At 40.6% G+C, this 20,862-nt stretch overlaps 2 protein-coding genes and 1 long non-coding RNA gene across 3 annotated transcripts; 2 read left to right on the forward strand and 1 right to left on the reverse strand.

Annotated features, from left to right (window-relative positions):
* Positions 1-3,556: 3,556 nt before the first annotated feature.
* LOC127531725 (uncharacterized) lies at positions 3,557-5,576 on the forward strand. The gene is made up of 2 exons (XR_007938824.1): positions 3,557-4,828; positions 5,011-5,576. It is a non-coding gene; the product is annotated as an uncharacterized LOC127531725 (long non-coding RNA).
* Positions 5,577-5,819: 243 nt separating this feature from the next.
* On the reverse strand, positions 5,820-10,652 carry LOC110953533 (uncharacterized). Its single transcript, XM_051941555.1, has 6 exons — positions 10,555-10,652; positions 7,842-8,110; positions 7,432-7,622; positions 7,171-7,261; positions 6,601-6,767; positions 5,820-6,268 (listed from the first exon to the last, which is right to left on the reverse strand). The coding sequence occupies exons 1-6, from the start codon at positions 10,639-10,641 to the stop codon at positions 6,090-6,092; spliced, it is 984 nt and encodes a 327-aa protein (XP_051797515.1). The 5' UTR covers positions 10,642-10,652; the 3' UTR covers positions 5,820-6,089.
* LOC127531706 (uncharacterized) lies at positions 9,395-20,535 on the forward strand. The gene is made up of 6 exons (XM_051941556.1): positions 9,395-9,973; positions 12,607-12,735; positions 12,828-13,020; positions 15,576-15,723; positions 17,538-17,742; positions 18,799-20,535. The coding sequence occupies exons 3-6, from the start codon at positions 12,977-12,979 to the stop codon at positions 19,101-19,103; spliced, it is 702 nt and encodes a 233-aa protein (XP_051797516.1). The 5' UTR covers positions 9,395-9,973; positions 12,607-12,735; positions 12,828-12,976; the 3' UTR covers positions 19,104-20,535.
* The last annotated feature ends 327 nt before the right edge of the window (positions 20,536-20,862 follow it).

Genomic DNA, 20,862 nt, shown 5'->3' on the forward strand with positions numbered 1-20,862 from the left:
AATCCCTCTCCTGTATTTACAATCAAAACTTCAAAAAATGTCAATTTTTCTGATTCATTTGAACTAATGTTTCTTCCATAATAAGTAATGAGTGAGCTGGACAAACATGTATTTTCAGTCACATTGAAGTATAATGTATTGATCATTAGCAGTGACTGCATGTTCAAATCATTCATCTCTAAAATTACAGAAGCAAGTAGATGAAAAGATGAACAGCAGCATCCTGAAGGAGCTGTGGTGTGTTGAATGTGGGAGAATGAGATTGAACTTGGATGACAGAGGTTGGTTTTTTTTTTTCTCAAAGTTGTCTGCATGTTTTCCAGATGTGTTATCACAGTGATGTCTGCTGACCAGGCGTGAACTGACCGTGACGTCACCCGTTAGTTTCAATGCAGAGAAAATGAAGCCCGGATTTTGCTACTTCCTGGTTGCCATTTTGGATTTTTTGGAGCCAGTGACGTAAAAAGCGTCATCAAACAGACTGGACCGGAGAGCAACTTGGGGCAGGACCAGTCTATGGGACTGTCGATCAAGTATAGCCACGCCCCTGGCTCCGCCAACTTTAACGATTTATTTAAAATTCAGTATTGATTTATTTTAAGATCGGCCACCTGATCTCTCATTTTGACCATGAAAACTAACAGGAAAAAATCCTGAGCTGTAGAACATCAGTCTATCAAATTTTATTTTTTCCAAAAATGAATTGGGGTCTATGGAGAAAAAGCTTTTTGGAGCCAACCCTAGCGGACGGCGTGATATTGCAAGTTTTTGACACTTCCGGGTGGGCTTCAATTCTGGAGCCAGATGCTACGTCCATCTTTATATACAGTCTATGCAGCTGACTCGGGTTGAAAATCAGGACATTAGAGGTCAGAGTATAAGTTTCTCTTTCCTCTCTCACCATAAATAGACAAATATATCTGCTGTTCTCACTGATTTTAACTGAATGACACTGAATCCAGGACTAAGTTAAAGATTTATACCAGGGGTGTCAAACTCCTTTCCTGGAGGGCCACTATCCTGCATGTTTTGGATGTTTCCCTCTTCCAACACAGCTGATTCAAATGATCAGGCTCGTTATCAGGGTTCTGCTGAGCTTGATGATAAGCTGATCATTTGAATCAGGTGTGTTGGAAGAGGGAAACATCCAAAACATGCAGGATAGTGGCCCTCCAGGAAAGGAGTTTGACACCCCTGATTTATACTGACATCAAACATGTTTTTCACTCCTCAGTCAGCTGCAGCATTAATGTTTCTTTCAGATAAAGTAAATCCACAATTTCCTCCTTTTCCTCACAGATGACAAACTGTTCAAATATAAAATATCTCTATTGTTGGAGTTTATAATTCACTCTCTCTCTCATAGTTCAGCACTGATCTGATCTTTCAGAACTGTATCTCCAAAGTCTCAGACAGGTGAAAATGCAAATCCACAATCTCCACCCATTCTTCCTGCTCTATACATAAATATATAACCTTCATATGAGCCTTTACACTCACAGTCTCTGCTGAGGTTTCATCATGACACTTTTACAAAGTCTCTTCCTTCTTGCTCTCATTTCAGGTAAGTCAAGTCTGGATCCTGCAGAGGAAAAGAAAATGATCTCCAGATGCTGCTGCCATCTAAACTCTGTGTCCTTTCAGCTGCTCGGGGTCAGTCCCTCACCTCGTCAGATCCACTGGTCAGCAGAGCAGGACAATCAGTCACTCTGTCTTGTAAAGTTCAAGGACTCTCTCTGGCTTGGCTGCACTGGATCCGTCAGAAACCAGGACAAGCACTGGAATGGATCGGACGCATTGACGGTGGAACTGGAACGATATTCTCTCAAAGTCTCCAAGGACAGTTTTCCATCACCAAAGACACTTCTCTAAACGTTGTGTATTTAGAGGTGAAGAGTCTCAAACCAGAAGACTCTGCAGTTTATTTCTGTGCACGAGAGACACAGTGACACAAGAGTCAACAACGCTGTACAAAAAGTGAACAACAACCATCACTGAGTGAGAAGCACTGAAGCATGTCAGGCTTTAAAAGACACTTTTTCAGCTGAATAACGGACAATTATTAATGAAACACATCAATAAAGTTTATCAGTCTGGTGTCAGAATGTTTATCATGACTCACTGCAATAATAACAGCAGAAAATCAACCACAGAGAAAACTTTCCTTTAAAAACAACATTCAGTTTTTCTACATTAACCTGAAGTAAACAACCATCTGGATGGTCCATTAGAGGTTGTGTAAAATGTTTTAGTGTGGTCACTCTGGAAGACGCACTGTTTGATCCTGATTTAAATAGAATTTATTCAACAATATGCAAATAAAGCTCACTTAAAAGGAAGTGTGTGTTTCTGTGTCAGTGAGAGGAAACCAGAGCTCACATCAGTTGAGCTCCAACATCAACATGTTCTCTGCAGCTCTGATTCTGCTGCTGGCTGCTGGATCCTGTGAGGAGCTTTCACTGGATTCACACTCATCAACACATTACAAACACTCAATAATATGATGAATGCTGGAGATAATGTTGATTTGTGTCTCCACAGGTGTGAACAGTATTGATCTCATCCAGCCAGACTCAATGCTTGTGCAGCCTGGACAGACTCTGACCATCACCTGTAGACTGTCTGGTTATTCTGTGACTGATGACAGCTATGCAACAGGTTGGATCAGACAGCGTGAAGGAAAAGCAGTGGACTGGATTGTGCATCAGTGGGGTGGAGGTGCACTTCGACAAAATAATGCTCTGAAGAACAAGTTCAGTTACAGCAGAGACACTTCTGCAGGAACAGTGACAATAACAGGACAGAATATGCAGCCTGAAGACTCTGCTGTGTATTACTGTGTACGTATTAGAGCCACAGTGACACAAATGATCAGTAGACCTGAACAAAAACCCCTCAGTGTCTGAACACTTGTAACATGAAGCCACCAGAGGAGGAGCCCTCAGACCAGGAATGAATTCAGATCAGTTCACTGTTAAAGAAAGTAGCAGATATTTATCAATGAACGTGTAAAACAATAAAGAACAAGATAATTAGAGAGGAGGATTTTAGCTGCTTTTTATGTCGTTATTTCTAAAAAACAAAAAACAAAACACATAAATGATAAATGCAGCTTTTATTCTGTATCTTCTCTTAATTTTCAGTTTGACCAGTTTGAATACAGTGTTTGAGAACAAAAGAGCTCTAATCACCTGAACAACATCATATGCTCTGTAAAAGTCTGGTACAGCTGCTGGAAGCTGGATCTCATGAGGATTTGATCATTTAATGTAATGTATTGCAAACACTTTAGATTGATTTTTGTTTTTAAAATCAATATTTACTATGATTGGTGTCAACAAAACTTAATGTACCTGCGTAAGCTTTTCAAGGTCAGATTTTGTTGGGGGACAAGTTCAAACTCCATCCTGTCTGAGGACAGTCGATGTCAAACATAGTTCTTGACTTTGACTGCAGAGAAAATAATAAGTCTGTTAGCTTTACTCAAAGTAACATATTTTACATTTCCTTTCACTTGTACTGACACAAAGATATCGTTTCATGTCTTCAGGGACAAGGTACGTTTTATCCGTTTGATTCCCGGCTGTAAAACACACAAGCAGAAACAAAAAAACAAGCCGTTTTTTCGTTTTTTCGTTTTGAGCAAAAAACAAAAAAACAGGAAACGGTTCGTTTTTTCGTTTTTTCGTTTTGACCAAAAAAACAAAAAACCAGGAAACGGTTTGTTTTTTCGTTTTTTCGTTTTCACCCCCAAAATGAAAATACGACTCCATATTTCGTTTTATTGGTGGGCGGGGCTTCGGAGCCCACCGGTGCACAATAAAGCTCCTGTCCATCACAATAAAGCTCTTGCGCTCGCAGGCATAGACAGACTGACTTTCTTTGTATTGCCTGCCCCCTCTGCACTTCCCCTAATTCTAAATCAAAGCAAGTCGTGTACACAGTACAGAGTTTGCACGATAGTAGGCTATTTATTGATTGAATGAGCGAAAGATAGCCTATCTATCGGATTAAACACCCAAGAGGAGGCCGAAGAGGCGCGCTGAAAGTAGGTATATAAAATGACCAGCAGGTGTCGCCATTCCTTAATGTTGCCACCAACCATCCCCTATCAGGCAATTAATACATTGATCTGGGTTAATGTGATCTGGGTTAATGGCTTTTCTCTGACTTCTTCACTAACCAATGCAATACATGTAAGATGCACTCAAAAGTGCCCGCGCCCTATTGTGGCCATTCCTGTGACGCTCTTTGAGCTGCAATTCCTGCATGAAAGCTGCTATACTGACTTATTACTATTATTATTATTAGGCTGTTATGATTATTAATGGTAATTGCTTAGACCTAGTTTTAACTGACTGCCACAGGAACAAATAATTATCTTCTGGAGAACAAACTTGTCCGGGATCAGAACTGTAGTAAACCCACTTTGTTTTATGCTTGCTGTGTCTCATTTTGTCCACCAGATGGTAGCTTGTGTGTTTGTGTGTTTGCCTTATAAACGAAAGTCTCATTTGAAATGCATTTTTGTGACATAATCTTTATATGTGCTGAGTTTTATGATATGGGTTTTGCTAACAAATGTCATTTTATCTGCTTTGTGCGTATATTTCTGCACGTTTTGGAGTTAATGGTTCAGATTTATATCGCCATGATTTTATTTGAAGACGACCTTTTATTTCCCGTCTATCGTTTTTTTCCGGGAATTCTAGTCACTTCATTACGGAATGAATGAGCTAACGTAAAAGATGAAAGTTCAAGGTACAGTAAGGGATAAGGCATCGAATGATGAGTATATTTGTTTTGCAACCCCCCAAAGAGGCACAAGGTTAGTGTGTGTGTATGTGTTATGCTTATGGTTATAACTTTATTGATAATCGGAAAACAGTGCTAGCATTTTGCTCAGTATTAGCGAACTTATCTGTTGCTAAGATTTAGAGCGCATTGTGATTTATTATAGATGAGTTGTGAGACTGAAATATGATGTTTTATTTTTCTTTATTTTGTCAGTTCTCACGTTGGTATATGGAGTTGCTTGTGGCAATAAACTTGAAACCATCAGTCGAGTCTCTTACCGTCTTTCGGAGGGTATGCTGCAAGAACACCAACTGCAAGAAGGGGTAAACCACACTCTACTTCATGGGGAAAATGGCATCATTTGTCCTGTAGTCTGAGGAGCTATCACTGTACCACTGTACTACTTACCACTGTAATAATCAACCAATCCATCCTTCTCTTCACTCATTACAAGCTAATGGTCAGTTTTATTGTCTTTTATAGCTATAAATTGTGCTAGATGTTTTCATCTTCAATTGCATTGCAGATTCTGCTATTCCTGAGGATAGCAACCATTTTGCCTGTAAAAAATAAAGTAGTCTTCACGGCACCCTTCACCATTTTTCTTGTTCTTCCTCTGGACGTCTTCATTTCTGCATTTGTCACATTAAGCATATTGTGAAATTTAAAAAATTGAAGCCATTTGAGAAATTAATATACTGTGTATAATTTATCTGAGAATGATTGTATTGTAAAAGTTGGAATGATAAGGAAAAATTAAATAAAATGGATACATCATTTTTCGTGACCTATGTTGCTTATATCTTCATCATGAACCAATATTATTCTAATCTGTGAGAGCATGTTTACTGTAACACCTGTAGTCTTTGTCCCTGCATTGCTACAGTTATACTTTTCTTTGAATGACTGAGAAGATTAAAGAAATTGAGACCAAAGACTATGAGAAAAAACAACTATCTCTTTAATAAAGCCTCAAAAGTTAAACAAGCAAACTTAACAAACTTAACTAATACACCGTAACCCTAAATAAAACATAAATGTGAACATATAACATAAAATATTCCAATGTGCTGTTTTCACAGCTCCACTACTTCCTGAAATTAACTGTGTACATTCATTTCCTGTCTTGCATTATTGGGCAAACTGATAAATCCAGGTGTGTCTTGTTGCAGCAGTCTCAACCAGACACACCTGGATTAATCAGTTTGCCCAATAATGCAAGACAGGAAATGAATGTGTACAGTTAATTTCCGAAAGTAGTGAAGCTGTGACAATAGCCCATTTTGTCACAACTACTGAGTTGACCTCAGGCAGTCTAGTGCTGCAGACAGTCCTGCTACCTCAGTGTAGGTAGGCAGGTCTTCCCTGCACTTGAGGCACTGATTAGAATTTCGTTCCCACTCTCGGACACAATCCACACACCCCACCAGGCTCCGACAGCAGGATGTAAACATGGGCCGAGTCATGGTAGCTGGAAAAAGAAATACAGGTATGTAAAAATAATGTACTGATTAGCATGAAGGGATCTGGATGAGAATAGAGTCCTTTCAAGGCATTTCAAACTAGACAACTGGACTTATTTTGTCTTGGCTGTTTCACTTCTTATCCAAGTAGTTTCATCAATTCATGCAGACAAGACTTCCCAATCAACATATATGAAGCAACTTGAATAGCCTGGTGTGTTTTCAATTCTTTGTTTTCCTTTTTCTCCTAAATTCATAATTTCAAGACAAAACATTGATACTGCTACATTTGATGTTATGCCAACCAGTAATATTCAAACATGCAGAATGGAAGCAGTACCTCTGCAGACCAAACATATGAAGGCTTGTTTAAATTCCAGCCACACTGGAGACAGGTTGCGGCTGAGGGTCACAAGGGTATCAATATTCCGTGTGACTTCCCCCAGCCCTTGGGATGCCTCCAGCAGTTCCTCCACTTGGTCCTGCAGCCTCTGGACGTCTTCATTTCTGCATTTGTCACATTAAGCATATTGTTATTAAATTTAAAAAAATTCAAGCCATTTGAGAAATTAGTATACTGTGTATAATTTATCTGAGAATGATTGTATTGTAAAAGTTTGAACGATGACAAGGAAAAATTAAATAAAATGGAGAAGCTATGATTCATAGTTTAACTTGATAGTGGTCTGGACCAGACCTCAAAGGAAACGCACAATGGCATGATGTGAACATGTAAAGTCAACATTATGAGTGCTTTGGCCAACTAGATACTCCCACACCGGACCTAGCTGGTGTCTGGGCGGGCAACCACTGGTCCACAGTGGCAAGCCACTGAAAAGTACAATGTCAACCCCCAAAAACCCAAACCAACCTTTCACAAGCAAATCTTGTGTTTGTATCTAAACAATACCTGTGGCTGGAATGCCGCCTGCGCCACTGCTGGAAAGTGCTAGTCTTGATGTCAAAAATTTTTCGTGCACTTTGCTTCCAGTACATTGATCCTTCAAAGAAGAAATGCAGAAAAAAAAGACAGACAAAGAGAGAAGTTAACAAAAGTAAAGAGTAATGTAGGCCTAAAGCCTCTACTTTCTGACCATTGATGTTATGCTATTTTTTCGTATGCATTTGGTGTAGGCTAAATATAAATTAAATAATAAAATATTTTATTTACCTGTTGTCCCTTCCGATTCGACAATTTCATTGCCGGCGGTGTCAGTGAGGGTGTAGTCCTCATCGTCTGCCATGGCAACCTTTAGTTTGTGTATGATGATGGACACAGTTGCCTCCGCCTCCGTAAACCGCACCATGACCACTCTCCTTGAAAGTAGTTTCCCCTCCACCACGTCGGACACATGAATGGCCCTGTAATGAATGAAGCAAACCAAGCTACATAACTGCATTCATTTGGTCAAACAACCCAGCGTGTGAGCCCATGTAAAACTCTAAATGCACCATGCTTCTGTCTTTAGTAATATGTTGTTTACATCCACTATGCTGTTTGCTTAAAATTAGATTGTAAATTATTAACTTGAGCGGTATTAACCATTACCACCATAACTTTAAGCTACCATATGTCCCTACCTGTGAAATGACCTTGGAGTGGAAACCGATCTTGTCAGCACGCTCATGTTTGCAGTGACTGGTGGGCCACTCCGAAAGGCAAATTGGCGAGATGAGCCTGCGGCTGGTGCATGGGCTGGTGCTGGCCCCATCTCTTGGGTCTGCCCAGCTTCTCCATGGACCTCATAGTGGTCATGGTCACGCAGGTCCAGGGAGCTGAAACTACCATCCTCAACAGGGAAAATGGCAACATTTGCTGCATCCGTCAGGTACATACTGGGCATGTTGACCTACAGAAAGAATGCAGTCGTTAGTTAGGTGGGCAAAAAACAAATCCAAACAAAACAAAAAACACTGGACCAAGAAAAACTATCTCCAAAATGGAGACCTGCGGCACCTCTGGAGCACCATTTGGCGCAAGCGCGCAAAAAAACCTTTATGTAAGAACAGACCCCAGTGCGTGTGCTTTTAAACAAAATTTTGGCGGTGAAACATTTTGCTGTGGGCAGTTTTGTAATAAAACTTTTCATATACAATCAAGACTCTGCGCTGAGCTTTTTCTTCATCTTCAACACATCATTGCTGCTCAGGATACTACACAGGATAACAAAAACTAACAAAAAACCTACCTGGAAAATGCGTGCAATTCTTTCTACACGCATATCATCCAGTCTGAGAGTAATCCTCTGGTTTTCCCTATACAGCACGAAAGTCTCCATTCTTTCCCAAAGGATAATGCTGCTGATGCTGCAATTGTTGGCGGTACCGAGAGCGATGGGTGGGTGATGCTAGAAGTTCACCTGCTCGTCAGTCACTGACGTAAAACGTTTTGGCGGTTTGCTGCCTCCGGAAACGGATGTGGAAAAAAGCGGGAAAAACGCAACGTAAAACGTCAGATGAAGAAGTAGTAATATAGAAGACGATAGGACAGGACAATTCAAGGTCGTAGTTGATGCAATGTCGGAGTCTAGGCTGTCACCCTACGGCGAAATAATTCAAAACATGATGCAAAATGGGCATTCTGATGATGATATTTCAAATTATCTTCGCTTTGAATGTGGAGTTAACAAAGGCGTATCCATATCTAACATCCGAAAATTTTGCGCCCTAAATGGAATAAGGAGAGGACGGGTGCAGGATTCCAAACTGGAGTGCGAGATTGCTAAAGCAATAAATGAGGTAAGCAACCAGTTTATAAATATTCATTGATGTGGTTTGGGTTGTAGCTGAGTAAATAATTGAATATAATGTTTTTGGTGAACCTTCTCAAAATGTGGATATTATCTCTGTTATTACTTTTGGGTTATTTCTGTGTGTTTTTTTTAGCCCAGAAGTTCATATTTGTCTGTATATGGTTCCAGTTACCTGTTGTAGCGAGGGGTCATTAATTAGTGGCGCACACATCCGAGGCATATGTGACAAAGCTGTGTATTCCCGGCAAAAGCCGGACGGCTTCTGATGAGGTTAGACGTGTGTTGATGTTCTCTCTCCTAATTTTTGTTCTAGCGGCCATAAAATATTGTTAGGCTCTTCTGTTGTGTAAGGGAACGTTGGTGAGGAATCTGGGGTAACACGGGGGGATTTGAGTGGGGGAATGTCAGGTTCAAGCTAAGGAAGTAAACAGTGGAAAACAGCCAACTCTCTGTCGTTCTTTTTAGATAGAAACCCACAGTGAGTTACAGGCGTAACATAACATCTTCAAGACTTCATAAAAACTTAAGGAACAGATACTTATGGTTTTTGAGTGAATTTCGATCCGAGTTTTGATCGGTAAAACTTACGTTTTAAAACGATTTTCTGACAGTTACAGCCATTGTTAGGGAGACGCCAGCGTGTCGTCATTTGTTATGGTCACGTGGTACAAGACCGCTGCTTGTTGGCAAGAACCAGCAGTAACATAACGGCTTGCTACGAGAACGGTATCGGGTTTGAAACAAATACGTAAAGTTATCGCTTTTCATGAATGAAATTGCACATGTATTTACCACAATGGTAATATCGTGTGTGGTTGTTGGTTGTACGAAGCGTTTTGAGAAGGTATCAGGCTTGAAATTTCACCGAATACCGATTTCAGGAGAGAGAAGATGGCGGTGGCTTCAGCCATCAACAGGAAAGCAGCAGAGATCGTATTTGTGGCTCCCACTTTTCTTCAGGTAAACTATTCAACAGTTTAGCATGTTTAGTACGTCCAACTTTGAGTTTATTTACCAAAAGATATTGATTTAGTGTCGCATCCTTCGCGTGAAGCGATCTCTACACTTTCGGTTTGGTTCAGTGTTGTCATGTGTTACCGATCGCTTTTTCGGCGATGAAAGTATACTAAAGTCGAATGAAGCATATTCAATAACATCTCCTTAAGCCAGCAGCCTCATATTTGTAACCATATTTGTTTCTGTATGCGTCTAGAGATAGTTTTTTTAGAATTGTCCTATTTTCGATCACCAATGCTGTGGGTCTGTTACTGTTACATAGAAGCCATACTGCAGACAAAAAATACAGCAACTTCTTGGCGTTTCTTTGACATCTTGTTGAAGATTAACAGAAGATATATTATTTTTGATTCATAATTATATATTTTTGGGTGGGTGAACTGCCCAGCGGTGTCAATCAAGTAAAAATAAATGTCCGTGAAGGAAATGTCCGGCCACAATGAAGGATCGTCAACCCACTCAGTCTTCAAATTGTAGGGATCTGACAAGGTTTTACTGTTTCCCTGATAGCTCAGCTTACTCACGTATATTTGTCGGGCCTCAGGTGATAAGGATTGAGCATAATCGGACAATTTCACGGAAGGATAGTTCGCAGTGTTATCATCAGCCATTGTTCCTCTTGCCAACCAGCGCGGTAATCACGTGACTTCGTGACGTCACTGTTTGTAAACACTGGCGTTTGGCCTGCTGCAGGAGAGAGAGAGAAGCTGCACCGCTGCCTGTGTGTGTGTCGCTGTTTTCTGACCCGTGCCCATGGGCGTAACGGACGCGGGGTACGCGTGGGACATGTCCCCCGCACTTTCCACATCTGTCCCCTCTGTCCCCCGCACTTTTTTCAGCCGTTACAACAGCTAAACTTATTAGCATCCAGTAACGTGTTTTCCCGAGCCGTCTGTGAATGCACCATGAGCGCATGCTAACGCAGGTGTTCCACAGGAGACGTACTGAGCAGAGTCAGGGAGGAGATGGATCAGAGGCCAGCAGCAGGGACAAGGATGTAGGGTCTTTACAGGTAAAGAGAGATTATAACTTCCTGAAAATAAGATATCTATTGCAAGGAGAAACCAGGCAGTACTGATCATTTCATGTTCAGTGTTTGGCACCTTTGGCTACTCGTCCTGTAGATGTTCAAGGGACATTGTTGTCAACTCAACTAGAGTTTGGCCACTAAAACTTTAGATTTTATAGTTTAAAGTTTTATACTTTATAAAGTTTTATACTTTATAGTTTAAAGAACTAGCCTAGTTGGTCCCCTGGTATTGTACTGTGGCTGTTAGGGATTATGTGGTTCTTTAGCCACTAAGGACAGTGCAATTAAATGTAAGAGAATGATAAATCGCTCTGAAAAATTTGTCCCCCTCACTTCTGAGATGGTGGTTACGCCCATGCCCGTGCCTCTCTGTTATAGAGAATAAACATGCCGATCCTGTGGAGTGTGAGCAATCATTTTAAGTCCGCTACAGGTTGACCAGATGGCCCACCGCATTTGGCTCTTTTTTTAGTGTCTAGAAAGTATTCAGTGCTCTATCACAGTGTTGGATGTTGGAAATAAATGGCCTAGAGCAATTACCATAATACATTACTTTTGCTGTAATGCAGTAACGTGAAACGAACTAGCAGGTGGCTGGGGTTAAAGATTAGCCTCTACATTGGCACATCAGTCTTGAGGACCAGAGAGAGAGTTATTTAACCATTTATTTCTTCTGCTTTAAGCTGGTTGTCTCATAGATGATGATGGTGCTAAGGACACATGGAATAAATTGAGACAATAAATATCAAAAGTAGGTGTTATCAAACACATCAAAACACAATAAGTGAAGAGTCCGCCTTAACTCGCTCAAAAATGCATCCGAAGTATCAACCAGCAGGAACTCAGCAGAGTAGTGCAGGTGTTACGCTTCTTAAAAGAAGGATGTCTTCTAAGGTGTAACAAATTTATTGTGATTCAAATCCTGCACAGAAACATATTAAACATATCAGTAACAGCTGATGGACAGCGTTGACAGAACAGCTGATGGACAGCGTTGACAGAACAGCTGATGGACAGCGTTGACAGAACAGCTGATGGACAGCGTTGACAGAACAGCTGATGGACAGCGTTGACAGAACAGCTGATCAGCTTATTCTGTGCCTTGCACAATCACTGCCTGCAATATTCTACACTTCAAAGCGGCCGCGCCCCCTGATGGCCATTCTCTGTAACTGCACAGACTTAACTGACTGCCGCAGGAGCAGATTGAGAAATAGTCCTGTAATGTAAGTGATGGGGGATACAATATTTGCAATGGGGTATCTGTGTCAATATTATTCTATTTCATCTGACTACAATATTCAGACAATGTTACTCCATCACTTAACTATAAAAGTAAATGTAAAACTTTGTAGTCCAGCCTGACAGACCTATAAGGGCCACACAGGGCTGAGTCTTATCACCTCAGGTGACTCCTGTTTGGGTAATGAACATCAACCCCCACCCACCTGGGCCTGGGCAGGTGGAAGTATTTCCTACAACATGATTGTGTTTCTCGATTTTAACTGATTTGTTAATTGGAATGCATGTTCTTCTTCAATTTAAGACAGGAGCACAGTATGGAAGGCGAATGATGACTGGTTACCTGTCTTCAAAAGGAATCCAAGCATCTGAGGGACGTGTTGGTAGTGTCTTGAGACAAGTTAACCAACCATATCATGCTGATCGTTGTCTGGTAGGTGTTATGAAACACTAGTGCATAGTGCAGATAGCCACTGTGAAATTACCATAACTTTTTGCCTTTTGTTGTTTTTTGCCTAATTACAGAGATTGAGGAACCTGAATCCAGTGCCGTACAGTGCTGAATACATGGGTCACAAACTGCACTTGGATCAAAATGAAAAGCTGGTGATGTTTGGGGTGAACATGTCCTCGCTGTAGATGGTTTCTCCAGCAAAATTGTCAGCCATTCAACAATGCCTGTCAAAAACAACCTGACAATATATCAAGAGGTGTTCAGGTAACTTTGTGGGCTTTCTATTTCATCATTTAGTTTTACATTATAGGCACTGTCCAACTACATCTACATCATCCTTCCCGACCAAGGACGACCTAATTATGTCTTCCTGTAATTCTACAATTCTGCAGTTTCATTTAGCAGATGCTTTTGTCCAAAGCGACGTACAACACAAGCAAGAATTTAGACTTAAAGGAGAACTCGGCCAAATGTCATGTCAGCCTCCACAGCTTAGGGTCGACTCGACTATCATAGGCTATCTGTTGAGCGACTATCAAACAAAAAATAGTCGCCGAGAGGCTAAACAGGGGAAAAACTTTACCTGCTGGATGCACTGGCTGATCATTTAAGACACTTCTCCATGTACTGCTTTTGCTTATTTGTTGCTGCTAAAAACACAATTAGAATATTCCCACAATCTTTAAAAACAGAGCCATAATGTCTTGAGATCATGCAGTCAGCAAAAGTGCGACTTCCCCCTTCACCCTCTCAGTTCCCCCCCATTCACCGAGTGAACAGGTAATTTAAAAACTCAGCTGATTTGTCATGTGACCTAACTCCCCCTGTGACCATGGCAACCCACCAAAAATATACCAACTGGTGCCTACACTGTCCTATCCATCCTTGGTCATAGACTATCCATTAGTCGGGTCTTCCCGGAAAGTCAGTGTAAACAGACGCTTCTCCCAGAAACAGCTGTAACGCAGCTCTATCTCTCTTTTGTGGAGTTCGTCAATGCTGAGGTTCATGAGGTTAGGAGCTGGTGAATGTTCTGAAGCATGTGTTGTGATATTTTGAATATAATAGAGGCCACACTCGCAGTTAGAGAAAATTGGACCCCATCACTTTCCATGCATAGCGCCAATGAAGTGTGGTTAGCAACGAAATAGTTGAGCCATCTAGTGGCAGAAGAAGTGCCGCCCACACCCAGTTTTTTTTTTTGTTTTTGGTTTGTTTTTTGTTGTTGCTTTTTTCTTCGTATGATGAAAACAAACTAATAACAAGTAACAATCTCAGCATCTGGGATTCAACAGTCTCAGTATCACTACTTACAATGACTTTGAACATACAACATCACACAACTTTTTCAGTGCTAAATAATCATTAACTGCTGGGTCTTGGACCATCTAACTTATTCTACCCCACAGGTCAAAGAGGAGAAGAGTCAGGTTATGTGCCCAGGCGTTCTCTGAACAATTCAGTCTTCAGTTGTGTCTTAAAAGTAGAAAGGAACTCAGCAGAATGCAGAGAGTTTGGTAGTTTGTTCCATCATTTGGGATCAACAGAAGAGAAGAGTCTGGCAAGAGATTTAGAGCCGTGACCTAGACACCTGAAGTACCTCAAGTAGGTTGTTGTTCCGCAGATGTTCAGAGACTTTGTTAAATACTGAGCGCTCCAGTGTTTTTGACAGGAATGGTAGAAGTGAGACTGTCCTGTAGTTTTCAACTTGGGCGGGGTTGAGATGAGGCTTTTTGAGCAGTGGGGTGACACGGCCTTTCTTAAAAGTAGCAACAAAATGCCAGTCACCCGGGCGGAATTCGAGAGGATCGAGAGGACTTGTTTCGAGCTCAGAAGAAGTCTGGAGAACTCATTCTCGCTCAGAGGAGCAAAAGAGCAGAGTGAAGCAGAAGTGGTGGGTTTGAGCTGACTGGACTGGTCAGGTTTGGAGAACTGGTTGCTGATTGCAGCCATCTTTTTAGTGGAAAAAGGAGGCAAACATGTCTAGGGTCAGCGCAGTGGATGGCTGAGCAGCTGGAGGAGAAAGCAGGGAGTTAAACGCCACAAACAGTTTTCTGGAATCAGAAGCAGCACAGATCTTGTTCTGATAGAAGACTTTTGTAGCGGACTGCAAGCAAGAGGTAAGGGAAGCAAGTTTCCTTTACCTCTTGCTGTAAGATGAGCCCGTGGTCTGTGTGTGTGTTAAAAGCAAATTTGTTCCTATAATCGGTTACGAAAAAGGTCAGAGCCAGCTATTGTAGAGTGGGTAAAATAAAGCTGCCCTCCACTACTAATTTAATTTTAACGTGTTCTATTTTATTTTTTTATCTGCAAAGTGCAAAAATGTATATTACATGCAGTGTGCCACACACATACACATAGACCAAAAGAAACAGTTGCACTACACTTGCGTATTCTTGTTCTTAGAATGCGAGACTTACCTTCTCCTTGTGCACACACAGTGCAGCAAACGCCCCCTCTGCTGGTAGGTGATGCACACTGCTAGAAAACTACATTTTCTGCCAGTTAATCTCTTGTCATCACAGAAAACATACAGAAAAATAGCAACACACACTGAACATGAGCTGTAAATAAAATGCTAATTACACATGTAAATTGTAGTAGATCTAATTAATCCACTAATGGCTCTGTATGCCACACTATCATAAAAATTTAACTTGTCCAATACATACGTAAGCTCCTCGTGTGGGGGGAGCTGACTCTGAGTGAAGCCTTGCTGAATTTTGACATGGAATGGAATCTAGCCAATCATGAAGGGAGATGGAGAACAAGGATGTTGAGTCACTTGCTAACTGTGACACCTGTGTTGTTGTTTTCAGAAATGCGGTCCTGCAGTACGGCATGTGGGACCAGATCCGTGTAGACCACGGAAAAGAGTTCTACTTGACCCTCTTCATGCAGGAGAAACTGGCAAGCCACAGAAATAACACAGCGAGGCAGCCATATTTGCAAACGGCGTCAACACAGGTGAGTTGCCAAATTGGCCTCTTCAGCAGATTAGAAGCTGGGATAAAGAAAATATTGACGAAAACAGCCTGATTATATTTATGTGTATGTCTCTGTTGTATCTTGAGCAGCGATGATGTGTTGAGGATGAAGAAAAAGCTCTGTGCACACAGTATTGATTGTATATAAAAAGGTTTATTACAAAAAGGCATGTGTCAATCAGGCACTCACGCCTGATTGGTCTGCCTGAGAGACGACTCAAAGGCAGTGTGAATCACTGTAACCAGTAACTTTAACTACCCACTTGGAAAACCTATCATTAGATTTACGATAATCAGGAAACATCCTATGGCCATCAATCACATTTAATCTAAAGATGACCTAAATAGGGAACAGGCACAGCCATTTCAACATTGACTCCAGTCACATCTATCCTAAAGATGACCTAGTCATAATCAAGACAAAACCATATTGCAGGTATCAACAGGTGCCTCAGTTAAATCAGGCATTCAGATACCACACCTCGTTACCCAATCACTCATCTGCTATCTGATACTGATGTCTCTGACAAGAGCAACATGATATGGTATCCATAAGAACTGTGCCATGGCTGGAGCTGATGGTCATCGTGAACTCAAGCAAACTACTCCTCTCTGGAAAACTGCTAGCCATTTCCTCATCACTCTAAAACATGCGGTAATAGTCAAGCTAATGTAAAAATACAGAGCAAACTTTAGGGGGAAAAAGGAGTGACTTTAATGGTTAATTATCATTAGGATCAAGGCAGCTTATGCTGTTGTGTTCAGTTCCCCTCTTTCTTCTGCTTGGGAATCCTACTTACCATGTGTAAAAACCACCAAATGAATCAACTTAAATAATGGCAGGGGGCCACAATTTTTCTTAGACATTGACAGAGGGCCACATAGGACTGCACTCTTAACCAGATATGAAAACTGCTGTTTTAATTATGTTTGTATATGTTTATTGACCAAACATATAGTGCACAGTAATTTGGCATATTCCATACTCAAATGCATGTATGACAGTTGTATTCCTTTTTGATAAATACGAATAGAAAAGGTTTGAAATAAACAAAATAGAATGACTCATTGTGATTTGTCTGACTCCAAAACATAATTCTCTACACATTGTGCCGAGCTTGAAAAAACAGATGAGAGAGAGAGAGAGAGAGAGAGAGAGAGAGAAAAAAAAAACCTGGACCCTGGAACACACTACTTTCTCAATCACGTTTTCTCTTTCCTCCGCTCATATCCATGGCACAACATCTCTTCCTCATTAGTTGGGACGACTGATGAAGAGGGATAGTTGGAACTGCACTGTAGTGGCCAGGTGTGTCAGTACAACTGATTCAGATTCAAGATTCAAATAACTTTATTTATCCCCTAGGGGCAATTCAGTTTGAAGACATGGGTTGCAGCAGGACAGGACATTAAACACACATTCCACATACTTGGATCTGTCAAAGGTCAAGTGAAGGGTCCAGCAATAAAGTGCAACAATGACAAGTGCACAATATCCATACATACCTAGAATGCATTAAAAACTACAAAACAACACTGTCACTGTCATTTAAAAGCCTGATGGCAGAAGGAATAAAAGAGTTGGCATATCTGCGTATCTCAGCACCACAGAGGACACATTTTTATAATTTTCAAAAATTAATCTGAGGGCCACTTCAAGTGAGGGCATGAGCCGTGTGCGGCCCCTGGACTGCCGGTTGCCCATCCTATTCAGCTTCAATATCAGCTGCAAGTAATGACAGTCATAACTGAAAGTAAATTTAACTTTTTGTTTTTGCTCTGTTGAAATTCCAGAATCATATTGTTGAAAGGATGTGGGCAGAAGTCAACAACAGAGTGAACTACCCACTGAAAACGGCTCTCCTCCAGCTCGTAGACCAGGAGGAACTTGACATGGAGGACAACGTGACACGATACTGTGTCTCCACACTCACATGTCAGGTAGCAGAGCTTGGACTTGGTCGGATGGTGCAGTCCTGGAATGCACACAGGATCCAAGGTTATACTGATTTATACATTTTCTTTCAAGCCTACAATGTACTTCTACATTATAAACATAGCAGTGTGTAAAATTACAAGGCTGTGGTTCATATCCCATTGCTCTTGGTATAATTGATGTTTGCCATCCCTGTCGGCATTATAGTCAATGTTCTGATATGTATTAATTGATTCCAGAAATGTACCTGTGTGTGTGTGTAAGTGTCTGTCTGCTGACTATGTCTGTTATCTAGTGGAACAAATATTTCTCGACCTGTCAGACTCTACAATGAATAGAGTTGTTGTTTTTTTTTTTCTTTTTTTTTTTTTTTTTTAAACAGATAATTTAGTTACCTCCTTGTATTGAACACTGAAGCCAAAAATACTTGGACTACTTTTCAGTGTAACTTATCGATAAGAATATTAAGGTAAACAAAATATATGTTAGTTTTAGTAGAAATATACTAACAGCTCACTTGAATAAGCATGCTTTAACAACTCCCTTGGAATTAACAATAGCTGGTTTTACATGGAACCTTCCATTCTCATTGGAATTGATTTAGAAGCTGTAACCAAATAAAAATTTTACATATACACCTCAATTAGAATAAACAGAAAAAACGAATGGAATTCCATTCGGTTTCACAAGGGGGGGAATATTCCTTTCCCCAAAGCGATCAAATGAAATCTTTTTTCATGTAAACAGTGAAAAGTGAAGTTGTCAGGCCGTATTCTGTCTGCGTATGCTCTGCTATGGAGCCCTCCACATCGCCTTTGGTGGGGATGTGTTGAGGTTGATTCTCTGTGGATACGACACAGAGCACAGGCAGTTACACGTCTGTATAACGGCTGTTCTGATTATGTACGGTAGCTGCTCATGTAAACACCAAATTGGAATAGATCCTGTCATGTGTAAATAGTTGATCAGAGATTGTCAGTTTGGAATGATTTTAATCGCAGTGAGAAAAAGTTTGCATGCAAACAAGGCTATTGAGGTGGATTGATATGCATGATGGTGATATGCTAATTACCCAAACCTAATCCTGTGATGATTTGTGTTTCTATCTGCTTATTTTAGGAAAAGGTTTTCCAAATCAACTGGCTCTGGGTGGATGCCCAAAGAAACTGCCGGCAGATTGTTTGCCAGAGGCTGCAGAAGCTGCACAAGCTTACCGCCAGGAAGTGGGGTCATCGCTGACGCAAGTCTCCCTTTTTGGGAGAAACCCATTCTCCACAGCTGAACAACAAACAGCAGCTGAAAATGAATTTGCACAGCAATACTTGGACATTTCTGTGCTCTACGACAATGCTGTGAACAACAATCCGACCAGTTATCAAAGCGGGATCAAGGACCTCATCAACATTGTAAAGAGATATGTGTAGAGAGATCTGAAATGTCACCAACATTTTTGTAACATAATGTTCTTCATATATTTTTATTTTTTCTGACTTTGTTTTTGTTATTCTTGTATTAAAGACTGTTGTTTTTTCACCAGGCTTTAGTCTCATCTTTGCTTTATCTAGCTTCCTCAATATGTCATGTTATGTCATGTATGATGCTGTATAAAATTCATCACATATATAAGATTAATCGCATATAATACGACAATAATAATGATAAAAACATTTATTTGCCTTTCTAGTCACCCAAAGTGGCCTTACACAGTTAAATATATACACAGATACATAAAGCGCTGTTGAAACCATTACTAATACACTGGTAACACAAAATTAAAACATGTTTAAAACAGGGGAGAGTGAAGTTATGACAATGACTGCTGAAAGAGGTAGGTTCTGAGGTGGGTTTTGAATGTTGGGAGAGAGTTCCAAAGCTTTGGGGCTGAGCCACTGATAACAAGACCTCAGTTTTGTTTCCTTTGAGCTTGAGGAAATTCTGGAAACAGGCAATGAGGGAGTTAGGAGGGAGTGGGGCTGTGGGGTCAGAGGAGATGTAAAGTTGTGTGTCATCTGATAGATATAATATATTTATTATATCACATACTAAAGTATATCACATATAAGATGAAACCCCATTTGTATTTATGCTCTCCCAATGAATAAAACAAAAGTACAGAAGTACTCCTGTAAACCAAACCAAAGCAACTGGATCTGCCTATCCCAGATCTCCCCCCATTAAACATTCACCATCGACAAACAGCGCAGAATCCACATTCACTAGACTGTTATGTTTGCATGAGTTTATATTATTGTGCATTTTAAAAATGAGTTTGACTTTCTAGTTACGTTGAGCAGGTATCAACTTTTGAGTGACCATTATGAAACTCTGGGCTTCTTTCCCCCACCTCACTCCTAATTGGACAGGCTTTTTCAAGATATAAGGCCTAAATTAAAGCAAATAACAACAGCAACATAATAATAATAATAATAATGATAATAATGATAATATTAATAATAAACACGTATTTGCCACCTTTAATGAATGTGGCACATTTACTGGATATTAAAAACATGGTGGTGTGTTGTTTTAACTGGGTAGGGGTATCTCGAAACTAAAGCCTTTTTTTGAGCGCACACCCTGCCATTAACCCAGATCACATTAACCCAGATCAATGTATTAATTGCCTGATAGGGGATGGTTGGTGGCAACATTAAGGAATGGCGACACCTGCTGGTCATTTTATATACCTACTTTCAGCGCGCCTCTTCGGCCTCCTCTTGGGTGTTTAATCCGATAGATAGGCTATCTTTCGCTCATTCAATCAATAAATAGCCTACTATCGTGCAAACTCTGTACTGTGTACACGACTTGCTTTGATTTAGAATTAGGGGAAGTGCAGTGGGGGCAGGCAATACAAAGAAAGTCAGTCTGTCTATGCCTGCGAGCGCAAGAGCTTTATTGTGATGGACAGGAGCTTTATTGTGCACCGGTGGGCTCCGAAGCCCCGCCCACCAATAAAACGAAATATGGAGTCGTATTTTCATTTTGGGGGTGAAAACGAAAAAACGAAAAAACAAACCGTTTCCTGGTTTTTTGTTTTTTTGGTCAAAACGAAAAAACGAAAAAACGAACCGTTTCCTGTTTTTTTGTTTTTTGCTCAAAACGAAAAAACGAAAAAACGGCTTGTTTTTTTGTTTCTGCTTGTGTGTTTTACAGCCGGGAATCAAACGGATAAAACGTACC

This window comes from Acanthochromis polyacanthus, chromosome 21 (assembly GCF_021347895.1).
Source record: "Acanthochromis polyacanthus isolate Apoly-LR-REF ecotype Palm Island chromosome 21, KAUST_Apoly_ChrSc, whole genome shotgun sequence".
In the NCBI taxonomy this organism is placed as follows: Eukaryota; Metazoa; Chordata; class Actinopteri; family Pomacentridae; genus Acanthochromis; species Acanthochromis polyacanthus.